Genomic DNA, 19,722 nt, shown 5'->3' with positions numbered 1-19,722 from the left:
CAGGAAACCTCAGCTGAGCGAGGCTTGGATGGGGTTCCTTTGGGGGCCAAACCTCTGGCCTTGGCTGCTCTCCACATCTGTATTCTGTTCATTACTGCAGGATTTTAGAGTGGGGAACGCTGGCCAGTTAGAGCACCAGTATTCCTATTTTAGAGCTGAGGTGATACCGGCTTCTGGAGATAGAATTCATTACTAAGCTTCTGGAGTTAAGTAGAGTGGTCAGGGCCCACGGGGCTGGCCTTGTTGGGCAGAATCAAGGACTGGGCCCAGTTAGTGTAGCTGAGCACGCCTGGGGGTCTGAGGAGGGTGGGGCCCTTCCTTCAAGCAGCCTGGTCTGTGTGTCCAGGAGGCTTTGGTCCCCACGTTCTATAGCTGTGGGGTACTGTGTGGCAAGGAGCAAATGCACGTGGGCCTTAGAGCAGATTGCTGTTGTTTAAATTTCTTCCCAACTAAGTTGGCCCTGGGTAAGTTACTGACAGCTTCATTTCTCTACTGAAAATACAAAATTGCTGGGTGTGGTAGTGCATCAGGAGGCTGAGGCACGAGAATCCCTTGAACCCAGGAGGCGAAGGATGTAGGGAGCCGAGATTGCACCACTGCATTCCAACCTAGGCGACAGAATGAGACCCTGTCTTAAAAAAAAAAAAAAAGAGGCCCACTGTGGTCTCAACACTGCTCCTTCCCAGCCGAGACACTGGCCTCTCCCTCAGGTTCAGATGGACTCTGCAGATAGGAAAAACATCCTGAGCCAGACGGCTTGTGTGGATTCACAGCCTGGTTTGGGACTGTATTTGAAGGGCTCCACCTCCCCAGGTCCAAGGGCCATCTCATCACAGATGGGAGTCTCATCACCACCTGTACGTACCGCAACCTCAGGAAGGGCTGTGGGAGCCGGGCCCGGGCAGAGGACCAACAGGCAAAGACCAGCTTTGGAGCAGGCAGGTTTCCTGGGCATCATCCGTTCCACAGCATTTACTTCTCAGGCCTCTCTCTTTAAATGGAGACAAGGTCTTCCCGTATTGCTCAGGGTGGTCTTGAACCCCTGGGCTCAAGTGATCCTCCCTCTTCAGCCTCCCAAAGCACTGGGATTGCAGGTGTGAGCCACCACACCCAGCCTCTTGGGCATGTCTTTTCCACTGCTTCATCGCTTGCTACAATCTGAGATGAGAAAGGGCCTGGAAGGCTGTTTAAGACCCTCAGTGTGAACCCTGGGCTCCATGCTGCCTGTTCCCCCGACATCTGTCCTCAGCCCAAGAGTCCCAGAAGACAGTAGCAGGAGGACAAAGGCAATGACTCCAAATGGATAGGAAATACTTTTATTGCAAAAAGTACTGAAGGTACCCTAAAACCTTAAGCAGGATTCTGGACATGGAAGCCTACAGAATAGACAAAAATAAATATGTCAACCTGCCCGACCCTCTGGGGTGAACTGGATGTGGACACTGGAGGGAGGGCGTCCTTTATTACATACACGTCTCTGAAGTCATATAAATATAGAATACCTTATAGTAGGTCAGCATTAAATACCAGTCACTGTGTTTATATAACTTAATTTGTGCTGTAGACAAAGTTCTGTACATGTAACATGTGGCCATGCCCAGGCATCCCAGCATCTGTCCTGAAGTCAGTGTAAAGACATCCTTAAGTGGTGGGGACATGACAGCCCAGAACCCACAGCAGAGGGGAACTGGGGAGAGGAGGGGGCCTGACCCTGGATCCCCCAGCTGGTGTCCACAGGCTAGAGGAACCCATTGCTGCAGAGGCTGGTGCCTGGTCTTCCCCGTACTTGGTCTTCTAAACCCAAAGACAGGGTCCTGATGGTGGAGACCTGGGTAGGTCCGGAGGACAGACACAGGAGAGGGCACAATCCCAAGCGCAGCTCTCCTGCACTGGCTCGCACCACAGCCCTCATCTGAGTGGCCGCCACAAGCCTGGAGTACGGCAGCTGCCAACCACAGCAAAGCCGCAAAAAGACTGAGAAAACAGGAACCCAGAGTTCCACAGGGGCAAGGCCTTGCAGACCAGCCAAGCCCGAGATGCCCTGTGCTGGCAGTCATCACACAGTCTGGACAGCATGTCCTTCCTTGGGTGCCCAGCTCAGTGCCTGGAACGGTCAGGGATTGAGGGCGTAGCCAACCTTGTATGGCCAAACCCGGCCCTTACACCCCTGCTGACAAGGGAGACAAGCTGCCCTACTGAACTCCAACAACCTCTGGGTGGGCTCAGCAGCCCCTAGGAAGTTAAGCGAGAGCTACAGGGCAGGGGAGCTCCCTGAGGGAGTTTGCACAGACCAGGAGGGGCCAAGGGGTAGCCCCAAGGGAGCAGAGGAAGGAGAAGGGCAGGAAAAGGTCCAGGGCACAGGGCAAGCAACAGTGCCAGAGGGTGCCTGGTCACAGGAAGCCCAGCTGCACGTTCCATGCTGCCCACAGGACTCCCAGCCAGGCCCCAGCAGGCCTGGACAGTGCTGGGCCCCCATCCTCGGCCTTCCCAGCACAGCAGGTGCTGGAAGATGACCATGACCCAAGCGAGAAGAGCCGCCATGAACTGTGGTCATACCAGCCAGGGCGTTCTAGGACAAGACTTCCTAACCCGACAGCAATGACATCCACAGTGTATGGACTGGGCTCTTGAGGAGCATGAGGGAGAGGCCAGGCAGCCCTGTCAGGGGTCCTGGGACATATTAAGGCAACCAGCCATGCCATCTGGCCAGCACAAGGGACTTAAGTGCAATCTGCTAAGTGACAGTGCTAAGACTGTCTTCCTGCTGAGAACATCTCTATGAGTTAGTTCACTAGAAAAGGCAATAAACATTTGCTTTAACCTTCTTTAACGAGGAAAATGCAGTCTAAATGCCCTCTTCTCTAAAAAGGAGGCAAGGACAAAAACTCAAGCCAAGGCTACTTTGGGTACTTTGAGGGGAAACTGACCATTTCCAAGAGAAAACCAGGGGCTGCCAAGCTGCGGCATTCACCCAGGAGCTCCTGCAGAAAGCTTTGGCAATGGGACTTCTTAGACTGGAAAAATCAAACAAAGCTGACCCTGTAGAGCTCCTTCTTCTTCCCACTTCTTCTAAGGTCAAACTGCAAGCATTTTCAACTTTGGAACCAACCACCAAAGCCACCTCCTGCCCAGGACTTCCTTTAGAAGCAGTGGGACTCCTCACGCGCAGGCCCAGCAAGGGCTTGGGCACCCGCAGCTGTCTGCTTGGCTGGGTGTCAATGATCACCTCCCAGGGCCTCCTGGGAAGGAGAGGGTGAGAGGTGAGGACACAAGAGCCAGTCACGGGGTGGGAGCAGGGGGCTATGGCTGAGGAGGCCCAGCATCTGATAGGACCACATCCTCTTCACCCTCCAAGCCCACACCCCTGCTCATGTCCCACTGTTCTGGGTGCAGCCTCTGGAGGGCAGCCCTCTGAAGTGTTTTGATGTAAGCCCCTGGCAGGGGCCAGGAGCTAGGGAGGCAGGCTCCCCACACCTCTGGACATGGAATTTGGGACCCCACTTCAGCCTGTCTGCCTGGTCCGCTGCTCCAGGTTCAGGCCATCCTCAGCCTCATGGGAGGACCCTTCTCCCTTCACGCGTCCCTCCCAAGTCGTCGTCCTCTCCCAAGGTGGGAACAAGTAGGTGCAGATGACAACGGCAGGAGGGGTGTGCGCCGCGTGGGTGAGCTGTGATCCGCGGGGTGGGGGTGACCTCCAAGACCCAGAAACATGTGCTGGCAGGAAAGTGGCTCTTCCTCAACTGCAGGGAGGGCGTTCCCGACGGCCTCTGATTCAGGCTCTCAAGGTATAGAAACCTTCCAGGTAATGGATCCTGGGCTGGCTTCGCCACCCAAGAGCCTGTGCTCCTCCTGTGAGCCCAACCTGTCCTTGTGCACAAAGGAGTGGGGGCACTGCCCCGCAGAGGTGCCAGTTACCTGCACCGAGGCCCGTGCCGGGCCAGACTGGGGCTAGTGCAGCTCATCAGGGTCCCGCGGCGGCCGGGGTCGGCCTGGGTCCATGTCATTGCTGCCACTGTCCAACTCGAAGCCACGCCCACCCGAGAAGGTCTGGGGCATGAACTGGCGGAAGATGCTGACACTGCCATGCCAGAAGGTGGGTTCTGGGAGCCGCCCCACCACGCTCCATGCCCGAGTCTCTGGGTCATAGGCCTCTACCACGTCTGAGAGTTCAAATGTATTGTCGTATCCCCCAGAGACGTACAGCTTTCCCCCAAGGACGGCCAGGCTGCCCCCCACATGTACCTGTGGGCCAAAGGGATGAGTGAGTGGAGGTCAGAGGAGAGGGTAGGGCAGGGCCCCACCTGGGGAACCACTGGAGACAAGGCATGCCCTGTCAGTACCCCAGAGGGGTGGCCTTGGCTCTCCCAGAAAGCAGCAGAGAGGCCAACCCCTTTCCAACACCCTGCCTAGGAGAACGGGCCTCCCCGGAGGCAGCTGGGCCTTCCCTATGGTGATGAGGGTGCCCGCTGCAGCACCAGGCCTCCCGTGTGCAGGTCGTGCCGAGCAGCGCTTCCTACGTTCTCTCTCAGAATCTCTGCAGTGGCCCTCTGGGCTGAGCAGTGCTGTTCTCCCCATGTTACAGATGGGAAAACTGAGGCTTGCATGGCTGACAGTGGCAGAGCTGGGCTCTGAACCGCGAGGCTGGATGATTCCTTCCATCTTTCCCAAATTTGCTACGACTATGTGCAGCTTACTGCGGGGAAAACAGAAAGCTGGGTCTCTTAAATGCCAGGACATGAAGCTGTGATGTAAGCTGTGAGGCCAGATGTCACGGAGTGTAGGTTTGGAAATGTTAACAGACAGACAGGAAAGAAGGCTGTAGGCAATATGATGTGTACCTCAGACTAACACTGCTCACATGGCCAAATGGCACTGAAGCCTCCCTGTCCCATCACTGTCAGGCTGGGCACCCCTCTTCTCAACAAGCCCAGAGAGAAGGGGTGGACCCTGGTTGTCCTATTCAGAACACACAGCAAGTGCTCAACACAAGTATTCCCACAGTGGGCTGGGCATGGTGGCTCATGCCTGTAATCCCAGCACTTTGGGAGGCTGAGCCAGGCAGATCACAAGGTCAGGAGATCCAGACCATCCTGGCTAACACAGTGAAATCCCGTCTCTACTAAAAATACACAAACAAAATTAGCTGGGCGTGGTGGTGGGCACCTGTAGTCCCAGCTACTCGGGAGGTTGAGGCGGGAGAATTGCGTGAACCTGGGAGATGGAGCTTGCAGTGAGCCGAGATCGTGCCACTGCACTCCAGCCTGGGTGACAGAGCGAGACTCCGTCTTAAAAAAAAAAAAAAAAAAAAAAAGTATTTCCACACTGACTTCCTCAGGAACCAGCTGGGCGTGGTGGTTCACGCCTATAATCCCAGCACTTTGGGAGGCTGAGACAGGAGGGTCACTTGAGGCCAGGAGTGTGAGACCAGCCTGGGTAACACAGCAAGACCCTGTCTCTATAAAAATTTTAAGAATATCCTTTTGTATCTACATATGAGAAAAAAAATTACTGGGTGTGGTGGCACACGCCTGTAGTCTCAGCTATGCAGGAAGGTGCGGTGGGTGGAGGCTGCAGTGAGCCATGATTGCACCACTGCACTCCAGCCTGGGTGACAGAGCAAGACCCTGTCTCAAAAATAAAAAAGGTAGGTCACAGACCTCATGCTGACTCTGCTCCGGCCACACGGGCTGCTGGTGTATCCAAGAACACGCCAGGGTGCCCTGCTGCAGGGCCTCTGTACCTGCTGTCCCTCTCTGGAACAGGTGTCCCCAGATGACTGTATGCCTTGCTCCCTCACTTCCTTCTGCTCTCTGGCTCACAGCAGATACTCAATAAACACTGCTCAAATGTGTGCTAAGCTGTGTAATCCTAGGGTATTACTTAACATCTGTGTCTCAGTGAGCCTTAAGTGCAAAATAAGGGTAAGAGCAGCCTTCTATTAATTGAGATGAGACCCACCCATCATGGCTGTGGATCCCAAACACTCATCACGACGACACTTGGGTTGCAAAATCAGGACCAGCCTGTGCTTCCAATGCTGGCCCGCCTGAAAATTTACCTGATTCATGGACGGGATCTTGTCCCATTCGTTCCTCGTCGGGTTGTACACGTCCACCTCGGCGGAGTCATCCCTGTGGAGGGGGCAGCAGGAGGACAACTGCTCAGAGCGAGGAGGAAGTGCACACATGCAGGGCTGGAGCGGAGTCCTCCCCTGGGTCACTGACTCCTCCAGTGACCTGGATCTTTCTGATGCCATCCAGCAGCACCCTTGCCAGGTAGGCTCCATCCCCAGCTCTTAGGAGCCAATTTCAGCCCCCTGTGCCCACTCAGCCAGGGCTCCAGGGCCAGAACCCTCACTCCCAAACCTGAAGATCAGGCTTTTGAGTACTTGAAGCCCATTCAGTGCCTTCCCATCACCCAGTACCAAGGTGGCTGTCCCCCACCCCCCAAGCCTACAGTAGCTCCCTTGAGATCTTAAAGAAGCCTCCTTGCTCCACTGTGCATCCCCACAGGCCCTGGAACACTCCTTGCCACTGTCCCCAATATCACTGTGAGCCCCCAACCCTGTCCTGTTCACTACTATGTTGAAGTACCCCTCACTTTGGGGTCAAGACCCTTCAACTTCATCTGACACCCTTCATATCCCCACAGTAAAAGGCTCAAAGGCACAGCCTTGAAAAGCAAAGATGCAGGCCAGGCACTGTGGCTCACGCCTGTAATGCAGCACTTTGGGAGGCCGAGGCTGGTGGAGTGCCTGAGGTCAGGAGTTCGAGACCAGTCTGGCCAACACGATGAAACCCCGTCTCTACTGAAAATACAAAAATTTGCCAGGTGTGGTGGCATGTGCCTGTAATACCAGCTGCTCAGGAGGCTGAGGTAGGAAAATTGCTTGAACCCGGGTGGCTGAGGCAGGAGAATCGCTTGAACCCGGGAGGCGGAGATTACAGTGAGCCAAGAGCGTGCTATTGCACTCCAGCCTGGGAGGCATAGTGAGTGAGACTTCGTCTCAAAAACAAAAAAAAGAAACAAAGATACTACAAGACAAACAACAGTAGTTGTGAACCTGACACGGCAGCACAAAACCAGCCACAGACAATGCATAGACACGAGCCTGGCTGTGTGCCAAGAAAACTATCCATGGACAGACATTTACATCTCGTCTAACTTGAAATGTTATTCCTGATTTTTTGCCCCCAATCATTTCAAAATGTCAAAGTCACCCTCGGTTTGTGGGCCCTGTGGTGGTGGTGATGGTGATGATGATTACACCCTGGAACCTGCTAGGCTGCCCTGTCTTTCCCCAGCAGAGACTTGCAAACCACAGCCCAGAGGCTGGACAGAGCTCACTGGCATTCCCAGAGGGGGCTACTGCACCCCAGCCAAGGAACCATTTTGTACCAGAACCAAGGGGAGGGAGGCCCAGGTCATTTGTGGGTCACATGGACAACGGCTGAGGCTGTGGCCTCCCTGAGAATGGCACGTCCTAGGCACAAGCTGCCCAAAGACAGGTGGTGTTCTGGGCAGAGGGTTATGTGGCTCTCGAAGAGCCAAAGTGCACAGACAAAGTGACACTGGGACAAATAGCCCAGGGGGACCAGCCCCAAGCAGGGCCCCTGCATGCTTAGCCTTCTCTCTAGGGCTCAAGCAGCTTCCACTCAGGCTGAGCCTGGGCGCCCCTCCTCTGTGCTCCGGCACAGGTCACACTGGTAAGATGAACGCATGCAGCCTATCCAGAGCACTGCCTCCTCCCACACGTGCAAGTGGCTTAGGAAACCCCTGGCAAGGTCAGCAGTGGGTGGGGGTGGCGGGGCAGACCCTCATGCTTCCCTATGGGAAGGTGAACCCAGCAGGCAGACCTCCCTGGCGCACATCTTCACATCTTGCTCTAGGACAGATGGGGGAGGGGAGGAGGACTCTCAAAGACACTGGGCCTGGAACCACTGCCTAGGGGCCGAAAGGAAGGTTCTGGCCCTCTGATAAGTTGTATTTATAGCCATCTCCACCCCCTCTTTGAAGACACCTTCACAACTTGGGGGAGGGAGAGCTGGGCAAAGGGTCAGATGATGTTTTATAATGGGACCAGAGCTGGCTGAGATTCCAGGGCTTTCTCAGAGCAAGACCATTGGTTCTGGGCATGTGGTGGTGCCCAGCTACTTGCGTGACAAGCAACGCCACCCCTGTTCTTCTTGGTGCTCACTCCAAAAGCCTGGTAAGGAGCCTCCTGTCTGGGGGGATGGTGGGGCAGACGCCAAGGCCAGGGCAGCTCTGGCAGTGCGAGGCAGGGGGCCAAGGAGCAGGGAGCTCACATCCCCCAAGCTCCCCGTTCAAAGCCCCAGCACGAAAGGGCACAGTGGGGACTGTCATTCAGTTCTTCCCCTTCCCTCCTGGACCCAGAGCTTCAGGCAGGCTCTAGGCTGGGAGGGAGCAGCAGGATATGTGAACAAGCAGCGGAGTACAGCAGGCAGGGGCTGCCCCGCGCCATCATTGATGCCCAGAAACCAGCCGGAGGCAGCATTTGGCTGTGACCAGACAGGTCATCAAGGCCAGCAGACACATGATGACCCGCAGGCTGCCTGTCTCTGCTCCGTGCTGCTCAGCCTACAGCCTGCTCTTGCTGGAAGAGCTCAACTCCACCACCTGTGAAATCGCTTAAGCAAGCCTGGGGTTTTCCTTAAACCCAAAGGAATGGAACAAGCACTCTGGGCTCCGAAAGACCAGGCCTGGCTGGGTGTGGGGGCTCACACCTACAATCCCAGCACTCTGGGAGGCAGGAAATGTGAGACGATTGTTTGAAGCTAGGAATTTGAGACCAGCTGGGGCAATACAGCGAGACCCTGTCTCTACAAAAAGTTAAAAAATGAGCCAGGTGTGGTGGCTCGTGCCTATAATCCCAGCACTTTGGGAGGCTGAGGCAGCTGGATCACATGAGGTCAGGAGTTCTAGACCAGCCTGACCAACATGGAGAAACCCTGTCTCTACTAAAAATATAAAAATCAGCCAGGCATGGTGGCACATGCCTGTAAGCCCAGCTACTTGGCAGGCTGAGGCAGGAGAATGGCTTGAACTTGGGAGGCAGAGGTTGCAGTGAGCCAAGATCGCACCACTGTACTCCAGCTTGGGCAACAAAAGCGAAACTCTTCTCTTAAAAAAACAAAACAAAACAAAAAAAACCAGACCGGGTGCAGTGGCTCACGCCCGTAATCCCAGCACTTTGGGAGGCCAAGGCGGACCGATCATGAGGTCAGGAGATCAAGACCATCCTGGCTAACACGGTGAAACCCCATCTCTACAAAAAATACAAAAAAATTAGCCAGGCATGGTGGTGGGCGCCTGTAGTCCCAGCTACTCTGGAGGCTGAGGCAGGAGAATGGCGTGAACCCGGGAGGTGGAGCTTGCAGTGAGCTGAGATTGCGCCACAGCACTCCGTCTCAAAAACAAAACAAAACAAAAACAAAAACAAAGAGACCCAGCCTCCAACCCCAGCTAAGCCTCAGTTTCTCATCTGTGGAAAAGGGAGAACAGCCATGATGTGTGCTTAGGACAGGGAGGGCCTGGTAAGAGACACCAAACACACAGTGGGGCTCGGCACCTGGAACTCACCTGACAAAGTACATGAGTCCGTTTAGAGTCGCAGTCTTGGGGGCGAAGGACCAGGGCGGGAGCTGGCCGCAGTCCACCAGCGACCACAGGTCGGTGTCCGGGTCGTAGCACTGCATCACCATGGTCTCCTTGCCGGCCAGGGAGCCGATGGCATAGAGCCGGCCACGGCACGCAGTGGTGGAGCAGTTGTCCATGGGGTAGGTCATGGGCTGCAGGGCCTCCCAGGAGTCGGTGGTGTGGTCATAGCGCTCGGTGCTGTCGGCGGCCACCACGTACAGCAGTCCGTCCAGCACAGAGGAGCTGTGGTACTCGCGGGCCTTCAGCATGGGCGCCACCTCCGCCCACTCGTTCACGCTTGAGTTGTACCTCCACACGCAGTCATAGAGCCGGGAGCCATCGGACCCACCTGCCAGGACGCATGACAGGCAGAAGATCAGCCCACTCAGGTGAGTCACCCACCTGCACCCTCCCAAACTTCCGCGAGGGCCTCTCCCTTGGGAGGAATTAACATCACTGGGCTTCACCCCAGACGCACATCCTCTCCCCAAAGCCCAGTCCACATGTTGTGGCTAAGGCAAAGCACACGCTGACCACTGTCCAGCGAGATGACTGCTGCCAAGCCTCTACCAAACAAAGGTCCTGAGTGCAATGCTGGAAGAATCCAGCAGCCTCCTCTGGACACCGCCCCCCAGCCATGCATACACCTCAGCAGACCAGAGCCCTGGGCCTTGGGACAGTTCTCCTGGGGAGCCACAGAGCTTGTCGGTAGGGCACACAGGGACTTGCTCACTAACTCCTAGGCTTCCTGGGCACCCTCCAAGCAAGGTTCTGCCAGGACAAGATGAGCGGAAACCCACTTCCTGCTTTAAGCAAGAGACCTAACGCTACACTGCGAGGCCACTTCTCGATTCTGGTGCAGGTTACAAAGCTGTGTTTGGTTTAGAAAAATCCACGAAGCTGTGTAAGTATAATATATATATATATATATTCTTCTGCCTGTATTATTATTATTATTTTTGAGACAGAGTCTTGCTCTGTCACCCAGACTGGAGTGCAGTGGCATGATCTCAGCTTACTGCAACCTCCACCTCCTGGGCTCAAGCAATCCTCCCACCTCAGCCTCCTGAGTGGCTGGGACAACAGGCACATGCCGCCACGCTCGGCTAATTTTTGTATTTTTTGTACAGACGGGGTTTCGCCATGTTGTCCAGGCTGGTCTCGAACTCCTGAGCTGAAGTGATCCACCCACCTTGATATCCCAAAGTGCTGGGATTACAAAGAGCCACTGCACCCGGCCCTGTATTTTTAATTTCAATAAAAAGCTAAGAATAAAAAGTGGTACTGGCTGTAATCATAAATTACACCAGGTCTATTAGAAACCCCATGACATGAAGGGACCCCAAGCATCCTGGGGGCTGTACCCCTTGGCCTCCCAGGCTGGTGCCACAGGACAGAGCGGACAAGACATTCTGTTTCACAGCCCTGAGCTCTAAAGGGAGAAAAGCAAGTTCTTGTTCTTAGGAAGTGAGCTCTGCCGGCCTCCTCCCTTCCATGGAGCTGTGTGAAAGGCAGCTGAAAGGAATGAACCAGCCACCTGCCTAAACCCAAGGGATTAACTGCTCTGCTGGGACATTTATGGAAGGCTGTGCAGAAAGCTGGGGCCAGTCTGGCCAGTTCTGGGAAGAAATTATCTGCTCAAAGCCACTGGTCAGACTTTCAGAAGAGGGGAGGGACACGGTCCCCAATCAACTTGGGGACAACCTTGGATTGGAAAGAGGCACAGATTCTGGCAGAACCCAGCAGAGGCTGGACTCAGAGCAGCAGGCTAAGGAAGCTGTGGCAACAGAATCCAGCAACTGTCCCACCTGACACCTCAGAGCCCCACTGGAACTCGGAGCACGTCCCAGAGTGGGCTCTCTCGCGAACATGCAAGGCTGGGCACAGCAGCTGTGACATCCCAGTCCCCACCTCCTTGCCTGATAACCGCCTCACACGCCTGCCTGGTGGGTTCTTTCCTTATATAGCAGTCACAGAGACCGCCCTTCCTCACCCCGGCAAAGGAAGTAGCCTCATGTTTGAACTGGGATTTATCTTTAATAAAAACCGTAGAAGCCCAAACTCAGGCGGACTGGGACCCGCCTACCATGACTCGGCAGTGTTTTGGGGTTTGGGCCAAGTAACTGGAAGAAAACCTCTTAACATGTGACCATGTTTACAGTCTCTGGGGAGTTCAGCCTAAACACCATGTGACCAGAGCACAGAGCCTAGGTGCAAGCCCAAGGGAACCTTGTCACCGGGTGACAAAGAGTGAGTCAGGGGGCCCGGTGTGGCTCAGCAGGGAGGGAGAAATTCCCCGGCTTGTGGGGAACAGATGCCTCACCGGGCGTCGGCCTCCTGCCCGTCCCTGGATTCCTTAAGGAGAAAAAGAAAGCACCCATTGTGCGGGGTGAATGCCCCAGTATCTTCCAACCAAGTGGAGAGGCACCTCCTGGGCACGGAGTTGGCTCAGCCTGGCAGCCCCGGCCGCACGGGGCACAGAGCCCACAAGCAGCTACTTGTCCCGGCTCACACAAGGGGCCTTTCTTCAAGGTTGAAAGTATCGCCCAGAGAAATATAGTCACCAGAGCCCCAGCTTGGACTCAGGTGCGGCCCTAGGATTCCAGGCTCTGTGCGCTTCCCCCGCGAATAGCTGGGCTCCCGTACCGGAGAGGTTCAACCCCAGAGAGCCTGCCCAGCCCCTGGCCCACTCACCCGTCACGTAGATGTCATTGCCCAGCGCCACGATGCTGTAGCCTCCGCCCAGGTGGTCTGGGAACTCGGCCAGGTAGCGCCACTGACCCGTCTGCGGGTTGTAGCAGTCGACAGTGACCAGCTCGTCACAGTCCTGGTCGCAGCCGCCCACGAGCACGAGGATCTCGGCGAGACCGGTGGACGGGCGAGGACGCATTCGGGGGCAGGGCCCGCGGTCGTGGCGGTCGTAGCGCGCCGCCTGGAAGTCGCGCGCCTCGCGCAGCAGGCGCAGGCAGGGTGGGCAGCGCGCCACCAGCGGCTCGGCCTCGACGTGCGCCAACAGGTAGAAGCGGCGCACGAAGGGCAGGCGCACGGCCTCCAGCAGCTGCGGCCAGTGCGCGGCGCGGCGCGGCGGGTCAGCGCGGACCCAGCGCAGCGCCAGCTGGTAGGCGGCCTCCTCCTTGGGCACACACAGCCCGTCGTCCCGCAGGTAGCGCAGCAGGCGCGCCAGTGGCAGCCGCTCCAGCTGCTCGGCGCCCAGCTCGCCCACGTGGCGCAGAATGAACCGCTGCGCCGCGCTCGCCAGTCCCGAGCAGCTGAAGGCCTCAGCGAAGTCCTGCATGTCCAGGCAGTTGGCCAGGTCGAGCTGCTGCTGCAGGAAGGCCCCGCACGCCTCCTTCACGGCCGGGAACTGCAGCAGGTCGGCGGCGCGCAGCAGCGGCTCAGCATTGTCGCCGCTTACCGCCACGCGGCCCGTGTAGCTGAAGTCCAGCAGCAGCTGCAGCATGTCGGGAGGCACTCCGTGCAGGCGCACCCGCTCGGCGCGGCTCTCGCGCAGCTGCCCCGCGAACATGGCGCGGAAGTAGGGGCTGGCGGCGGCCAGCACTGCACGGTGCGCCGGGAAGTCGCGCCCGCCCGCCGCCTCCAGGGTCACGTCCAGGAACTTGCGCTCGGCGCGGAGCTGGCTCAGGCCGCGCAGCAGGCTCAGGGCGTGCGCGGGGTCCGAGAAGGGAAGCACGGCCAGGGGCGCCGGTCGCTCCATGGCGCCTTCACTAGGTTGTCGAGGACGCCGCGGCCGGGGCCTGCGGAGAGACGCGGCGCTCTAGGCACCGCTGCTATAAATAGGGCGGGGCGCCGCGGCTCTCGAGGGGCGGGATGGGCGGGGAGACGTCTACACCGCCCCCTTAACCCCTCTATGCCCGGCGCCACCGCCCCCCGCGAGTGCGGGCTCGCCTGTCCCCCGCGCGGCGCCCGCCCCCGGCTCCGCAGGCTGAGTCACCGCTGTCCGCGGCCGGCTCCCTCCCTCCGCCCTTCTGCGTCTCCCCGCTGACGCCCGGGCCGGGGACAGCGAGTGACAAGTGCCAGCTCCGAGGGCGGCCTCGCCGCGCGCCGGGACCGGGGGCCTCCCGGGGTTGCCCACGACCCACCCGGCCCGGCTGCTGAACCCAACCCGGGAGAGGCGAGCTCGGCCCTGAAACCAAAGCCACCCCTCCTTTCACGCCAGACTTCCCAAGGGCGCCGGCCCAGGTCCTGGGGCGGCTGGGTACAATGGCTTTTTGTTTTGCTTTTGAGTTCCACTAGTTTCAAGGGTTGCTAGTTAACCCCATCACGGGACACACTCAAAGGATAGGCTTTTTACCATTCTGGACCAAAGCAAGAACGCGTATAAAGTTTTTCGGTGACGTTTTTTTCTCGGCGCATTTATAAGCGACCCGGGGCCGGATTCCAGGAGTCGGCCCCACTCCTGTGTTCCTGAAGGAGCTTCTGACTCAACCACACAGGCGTTAACTTTAGTCGGCTTCACGCGCAGTTGTAGTTTCCGAGTCTGCGTCGCAGCTGCGGGCTCCGGGGCTGCCCGCCCTAGGGGCTCCCGGGCCTCCCTGAAGCAGCTGCTCGGACTCCACGAGAGGGTAACTGGGTATAAAGAGCGAGGGTTCAAAGTCAGATAGGAGACCGCCTTGAAACTAGATGACGCCACTAAGCACAGTCCCGCCGTCACTTGTACTGCGGTGGGGAATGGTGAAAGAAGGAATCGCCCTTATTTTAGTTCCGATAGAGACAGCACCACTTTGAATGTCACTTGTAGGGGAAAAAGAGCCCTCCCTTGGAGGCCATTTTTTCCTCAGTGGAAGGTAGGCTTTGCTCAGTTTTAGAAAAGACCCCTATTTCACCGCCAGGACTGCTGCTTTGCAGAGAACACTTGGGCTTGTGCTGTTTTCCAGCCCCCCTACACCGGTGGGCCTTTGAGAACGCATTCCTGAAGAAGGCGCCCGCCCACGTGGGTCCCAGAGCAGGCCACGCGCATGGGAGCTGGCTATCATTCCCTGGTTCCAGCGAGGTCTAGGGCCGCGTAGCGTTTCCAGAAGACATTTTGTTTTTATTCCACCTCTGAAATGAGAACCGCAGGCTTTCTCTTCTACTTAAGAGTTTCACGTCATTTTGCCATAAGAATGCATCTGGTCTGAATTTCAGGGTGAGCATGGGCAGCACAGGCCCAAATCAGAAAACATTCAGGTACCCAGGCGGGCCGCCTGTTGCCCATAGAAGGACTGTTCACACAGCTATTCAAGGCAGCGGCAGCATTCCTGGGCCCAGGAGCAGGGCCAATAGCTTCCTTGCACAGGCTTTGTGACAAGAAAGGCTGAATAGCCAGGAAGTGGAATGTTTGTAGGGAAAAGAACTCCCGTCCCCTGGGTCAGCTTACCCATCTTGCGTAAGTCCAATGATTAAATCAATAATGTTTCCATAGTTGAGGATTGAGTACGGTTTTTCTGTATTCCCAATAACAGGGATTATTTTTAAACATCATATTTCAGTCTTACTATGTAGCCTTGAAGAATAATGATGTATTTATTGAAATGGAAAGATGTTTGAGCTATAAAGCGAAAAATCAGATTACTCATTGTATGACCCAAATTGATTTATATGTATTCATATGCCTAAAAAAATTTATTAAGTTAACATTTTCGGCCAGGCACCGTGGCTCACGCCTGTAATCCCAGCACTTTGGGAGGCCGAGGTGGGTGGATCACCTGAGGTAGCGAGTTCGAGACCAGCCTGGCCAATATGGCGAAACTCTGTCTCTACTAAAAATAAAACAAATTAGCTGGGTGCTGTGGCGCACGCCTGTAATCCCAGCTACGCGGAGGCTGAGGCTGGGGCAAGATTTCTTGGGGCCAGGAGTTTGAGACCAGCCTGGGCAACATAGTGGGACCCAATATTTTGTCTCAACAAAAAGTTTTCAAATTGGCCAGGCGTGGTGGCATGCATCTTTAGTCTCGGCTACTTGGGAGGCTGAAGTGGGAAGATCACATAAGCCCAGATGACAGTGAGCTGTCATTGTTCCACTGCTCCCACTCTGCCTGCCCCACCCCTGAAAAAAAGAAAGAGCTAAATAGCATGCCTGGGTTAGTAGGTTATTCAAAATTCCTAACACAGCTGATAGGTCTAAATCGGTTCCTTTCTTTTCTCACCACATTCCTTTGTTGACTTATCTATATATATACATGGTTTCACATGCCTGGTAGGCCCCGGTTATCAATGAAATACTTATTTTCTCAAGATATGAATTCTTAATTTTATTTTGAACTTAAATTAACATTAACAGATAATGTACGTGTAGTACAGAAGAGAATGCAGGCAAGCAAAAACAAAATGAACATAACCACCTAGATGACATGTTTTTTGTTTGTTTTTTGAGACGGAGTCTCACTCTGTAGTGCACTGGCATGATCTGAGCTCACTGCAACCTCTGCCTCCAGGTTCAAACACTTCAAGCTTGAACCCGGGAGGAGGAGGTTGCAATGAGCTGAGATCGCGCTACTGCACTCCAGCCTGGGCGACAGAGTGAGACTCCATCTCAAAAAAAAAAAAAAAAAAAATTAAAATTACAAAAATGGCCATTGCCTAAGTAATTTAAGATAATGTGACTTACCTGAACATTCTGAGGCTAAAAATTAAAAAGTGATTTAATGTGTGATGTGATTTAACAAATAGTTATTATTTTAAAAAACAACTTAATTTTGGTATTTAAATTCTAATTTAAGGCAGACAGAGCAAGAGGTGACTAAAATTACATTACCTTTTTTTTCTTGAGACAGAGTCTCGCTGTGTCACCCAGGCTGGAGTGCAGTGGCGCGATCTCGGCTCACCGCAACCTCCGCCTTCCGGGTTAAAGCAATTCTCCTGCCTCAGCCTTCCTGAGTGGCTGGGATTACAGGCATGCACTACCACTCTCGGCTAATTTTGTATTTTTAGTAAAGATGGGGTTTCTCCATGTTGGTCAGGCTGGTCTCAAACTCCTGACCTCAGATGATCCACCCGCCTTGGCCTCCCAAAGTGCTGGGATTACAGGCATGAGCCACCTGGTCTGGCCATGTTACCTTTTTTTTTGGGACAGGATCTCCCTCTGTTGCCCAGGCGGGAGTGCAGTGGCACAATCTCAGCTAACTGCAACCTCTGCCTCCCAGGCTCAGGTGATCCTCCTACCTCAGCCTCCCCAGGAGCTGGGACTACAGGCGTGAGCCAACACGCTTGGTTAATTTTTTAAATTTTTTGTAGAGATGGGGTTTCGCTGTGTTACCCAGGTTGGTCTTAAACTCCTGGACTCAAGCAATCCTCCAGTCTTGGTGCTGAGCCAAAGTGCTGAGATTACAGGCATCAGCCACCACGCCAGACCCTAAGGTCATTTTAAAAGTGGCTGTTTACAGCCTGGCCAACATGGTGAAACTCCATCTCTACTAAAAATACAAAAATTAGCCAAGCGCGGTGGTGCACATCTATAATCCCAGCTACTCCAGAGGCTGAGGCAGGAGAATCGCTTTAACCCAGGAGGCGGAGGTCACAATGAGCCGAGATCATGGGACTCAAGCATGGAGGACAGAGCAAGACTCCGTCTCAAAAAAAAAAAAAAGAGCAGCTGTTATTTTTTTTTTTTTCTTTAAGAATATTTAGGAACACACTCCTTAGCCTTGATTACGTCCACAGCTATTGTGCCTTTTCTTGTATCATATCATACACCCTGATTTTTTCAGATTCCAGGTTTTCTAAGGTATGGTGTATAATGCACTTACCATATATAACTCCTTTTTTTTTTTTCTTTTGAGACGAAGTCTCCCTGTGTAGCCTAGGTTGGAGTGCAGTGGCGCAACCTCAGCTCACTGCAACCTCCGCCTCCTGAGTTCCAGTGATTCTCCTGCCTCAGCCTCTCGAGTAGCTAGGATTACAGGCACGCACCACAACACCTGGCTAATTTTTCTATTTTTTGTAGAGATGGCATTTCACCATGTTGGCCAGGCTGGTCTTGAACTCCTGACCTCAGGTGATCTGCCTACCTCAGCCTCCGCTGGGATTACAGGCATGAGCCATTGTGCCCAATCTAAACATTTTTTCTTTAAGGAATGTTGCGCTATTCTCTATTTATTAAATGCATTTACATATGTAAATGAGATAGGGTAAGTAAAAACATTTAAACAGTGTTTGACATATAGTATTAGTTATTATCTTTTTTTTTTGAAACAGAGTCTTGCTCTATTCCCCAGGCTGGAGTGCAGTAGCATGATCTCGGCTCACTGCAACCTCCACCTCCCGTGTTCAAGCCATTCTCCTGCCTCAGGAGAGTAGGTGGGATTACAGGCACCTGTCACCATGCCTGGCTAATTTTTGTATTTTTTTTGTAGAGATGTGGTTTTGCCATGTTGGCCAGGCTAGTCTCCAACTCCTGACCTCAAATGATCCATCTCCCTTGGCCTCCCAGTGTTCTGTGATTACAGGCGTGAGCCACAGCACCCCAGCCTTTAGCTATTAACTTTCCTTTTTCTTTTTTGGAGACAGAGTCTTGCTCTGTTGCCCAGGCTGGAGTGCAGTGGCACGATCTCGGCTCACCACAACCTCTGCCTCCCAGGTTCAAGCGATTCTTCTACCTCAGCCTCCCAAGCAGCTGGGACTACAGGTGTGCGCCACCATGCCCAGCTAATTTTTTTTTTTTTTTTTTTTTTTATTGATCATTCTTGGGTGTTTCTCGCAGAGGGGGATTTGGCAGGGTCATAGGACAATAGTGGAGGGAAAGTCAGCAGACAAACAAGTGAACAAAGGTCTCTGGTTTTCCTAGGCAGAGTGTTTGTGTCCCTGGGTACTTGAGATTAGGGAGTGGTGATGACTCTTAACGAGCATGCTGCCTTCAAGCATCTGTTTAACAAAGCACATCTTGCACCGCCCTTAATCCATTTAACCCTGAGTGGACACAGCACATGTTTCAGAGAGCACAGGGTTGGGGGTAAGGTCATAGATCAACAGGATCCCAAGGCAGAAGAATTTTTGTTAGTACAGAACAAAATGAAAAGTCTCCCATGTCTACTACTTTCTACACAGACACAGCAACCATCCGATTTCTCAATCTTTTCCCCACCTTGCCCCCTTTTCTATTCCACAAAACCGCCATTGTCATCATGGCCCGTTCTCAATGAGCTGTTGGGTACACCTCCCAGACGGGGTGGTGGCCGGGCAGAGGGGCTCCTCACTTCCCAGTAGGGGCGGCCGGGCAGAGGCGCCCCTCACCTCCCGGACGGGGCAGCTGGCCGGGCGGGGGGCTGACCCCCCCACCTCCCTCCCGGACAGGGGCGGCTGGCCGGGTGGGGGGCTGACCCCCCCACCTCCCTCCCGGATGGGGCAGGTGGCCGGGCGGGGGGCTGAGCCCCCCACCTCCCTCCCGGACGGGGCGGCTGACCGGGCAGGGGGCTGACCCCCCCACCTCCCTCCCAGACGGGGCGGCTGGCCGGGTAGAGGGGCTCCTCACTTCCCAGTAGGGGCGGCCGGGCAGAGGCGCCCCTCACCTCCCAGATGGGGTGGCTGTCCGGGCGGGGGGGCTGACCCCCCCCACCTCCCTCCCAGATGGGGCGGCTGGCCGGGCAGAGGGGCTCCTCACTTCCCAGTAGGGGCGGCTGGCCGGGCGGGGGGCTGACCCCCCCCACCTCCCTCCCGGACGGGACGGCTGGCCAGGCAGGGGGCTGACCCCCCCACCTCCCTCCCGGACGGGGTGGCTGGCCGGGCAGAGGAGCTCCTCACTTCCCAGTAGGGGCGGCCGGGCAGAGGCGCCCCTCACCTCCCAGACGGGGCGGCTGGCCGGGCGGGGGGCTGACCCCCTCACCTCCCTCCCGGACGGGGCGACTGGCTGGGCAGGAGGCTGAGCCCCCCCGCCTCCCTCCTGGACAGGGTGGCTGGCCGGGTGGGGGGGGTCCCCCACCTCCCTCCCAGATGGGGCGGATGGCCGGGCGGGGGCTGATCCCCCCACCTCCCTCCCGGACGGGGCGGCTGGCTGGGTGGGGGGCTGACCCCCCCACCTCCCTCCCGGAGGGGGCGGCTGGCCGGGCAGAGGGGCTCCTCACTTCCCAGTAG

General features: G+C 55.6%; 1 protein-coding gene across 2 annotated transcripts; it reads right to left on the bottom strand.

Moving 5' to 3' along the window:
- Positions 1-1,300: 1,300 nt before the first annotated feature.
- On the bottom strand, positions 1,301-13,554 carry KLHL21 (kelch like family member 21). 2 transcript variants are annotated; one of them, XM_008975690.5, is made up of 4 exons: positions 12,352-13,554; positions 9,601-10,006; positions 6,059-6,131; positions 1,301-4,693 (listed from the first exon to the last, which is right to left on the bottom strand). In XM_008975690.5, exons 1-4 carry the CDS (start codon positions 13,370-13,372, stop codon positions 4,691-4,693), a joined length of 1,503 nt encoding a protein of 500 aa, XP_008973938.1. In that variant the 5' UTR covers positions 13,373-13,554; the 3' UTR covers positions 1,301-4,690. The 2 variants fall into 2 exon arrangements, with proteins under 2 accessions (XP_008973938.1, XP_003822188.1); XM_003822140.5 differs by having other exon boundaries at positions 1,301-4,242; positions 12,352-13,546.
- Positions 13,555-19,722: the final 6,168 nt, after the last annotated feature.

The sequence above is a fragment of the Pan paniscus genome, chromosome 1 (assembly GCF_029289425.2).
Source record: "Pan paniscus chromosome 1, NHGRI_mPanPan1-v2.0_pri, whole genome shotgun sequence".
Classification (NCBI taxonomy): Eukaryota; Metazoa; Chordata; class Mammalia; order Primates; family Hominidae; genus Pan; species Pan paniscus.
This window is presented reverse-complemented; position numbering and strand designations above follow the sequence as displayed.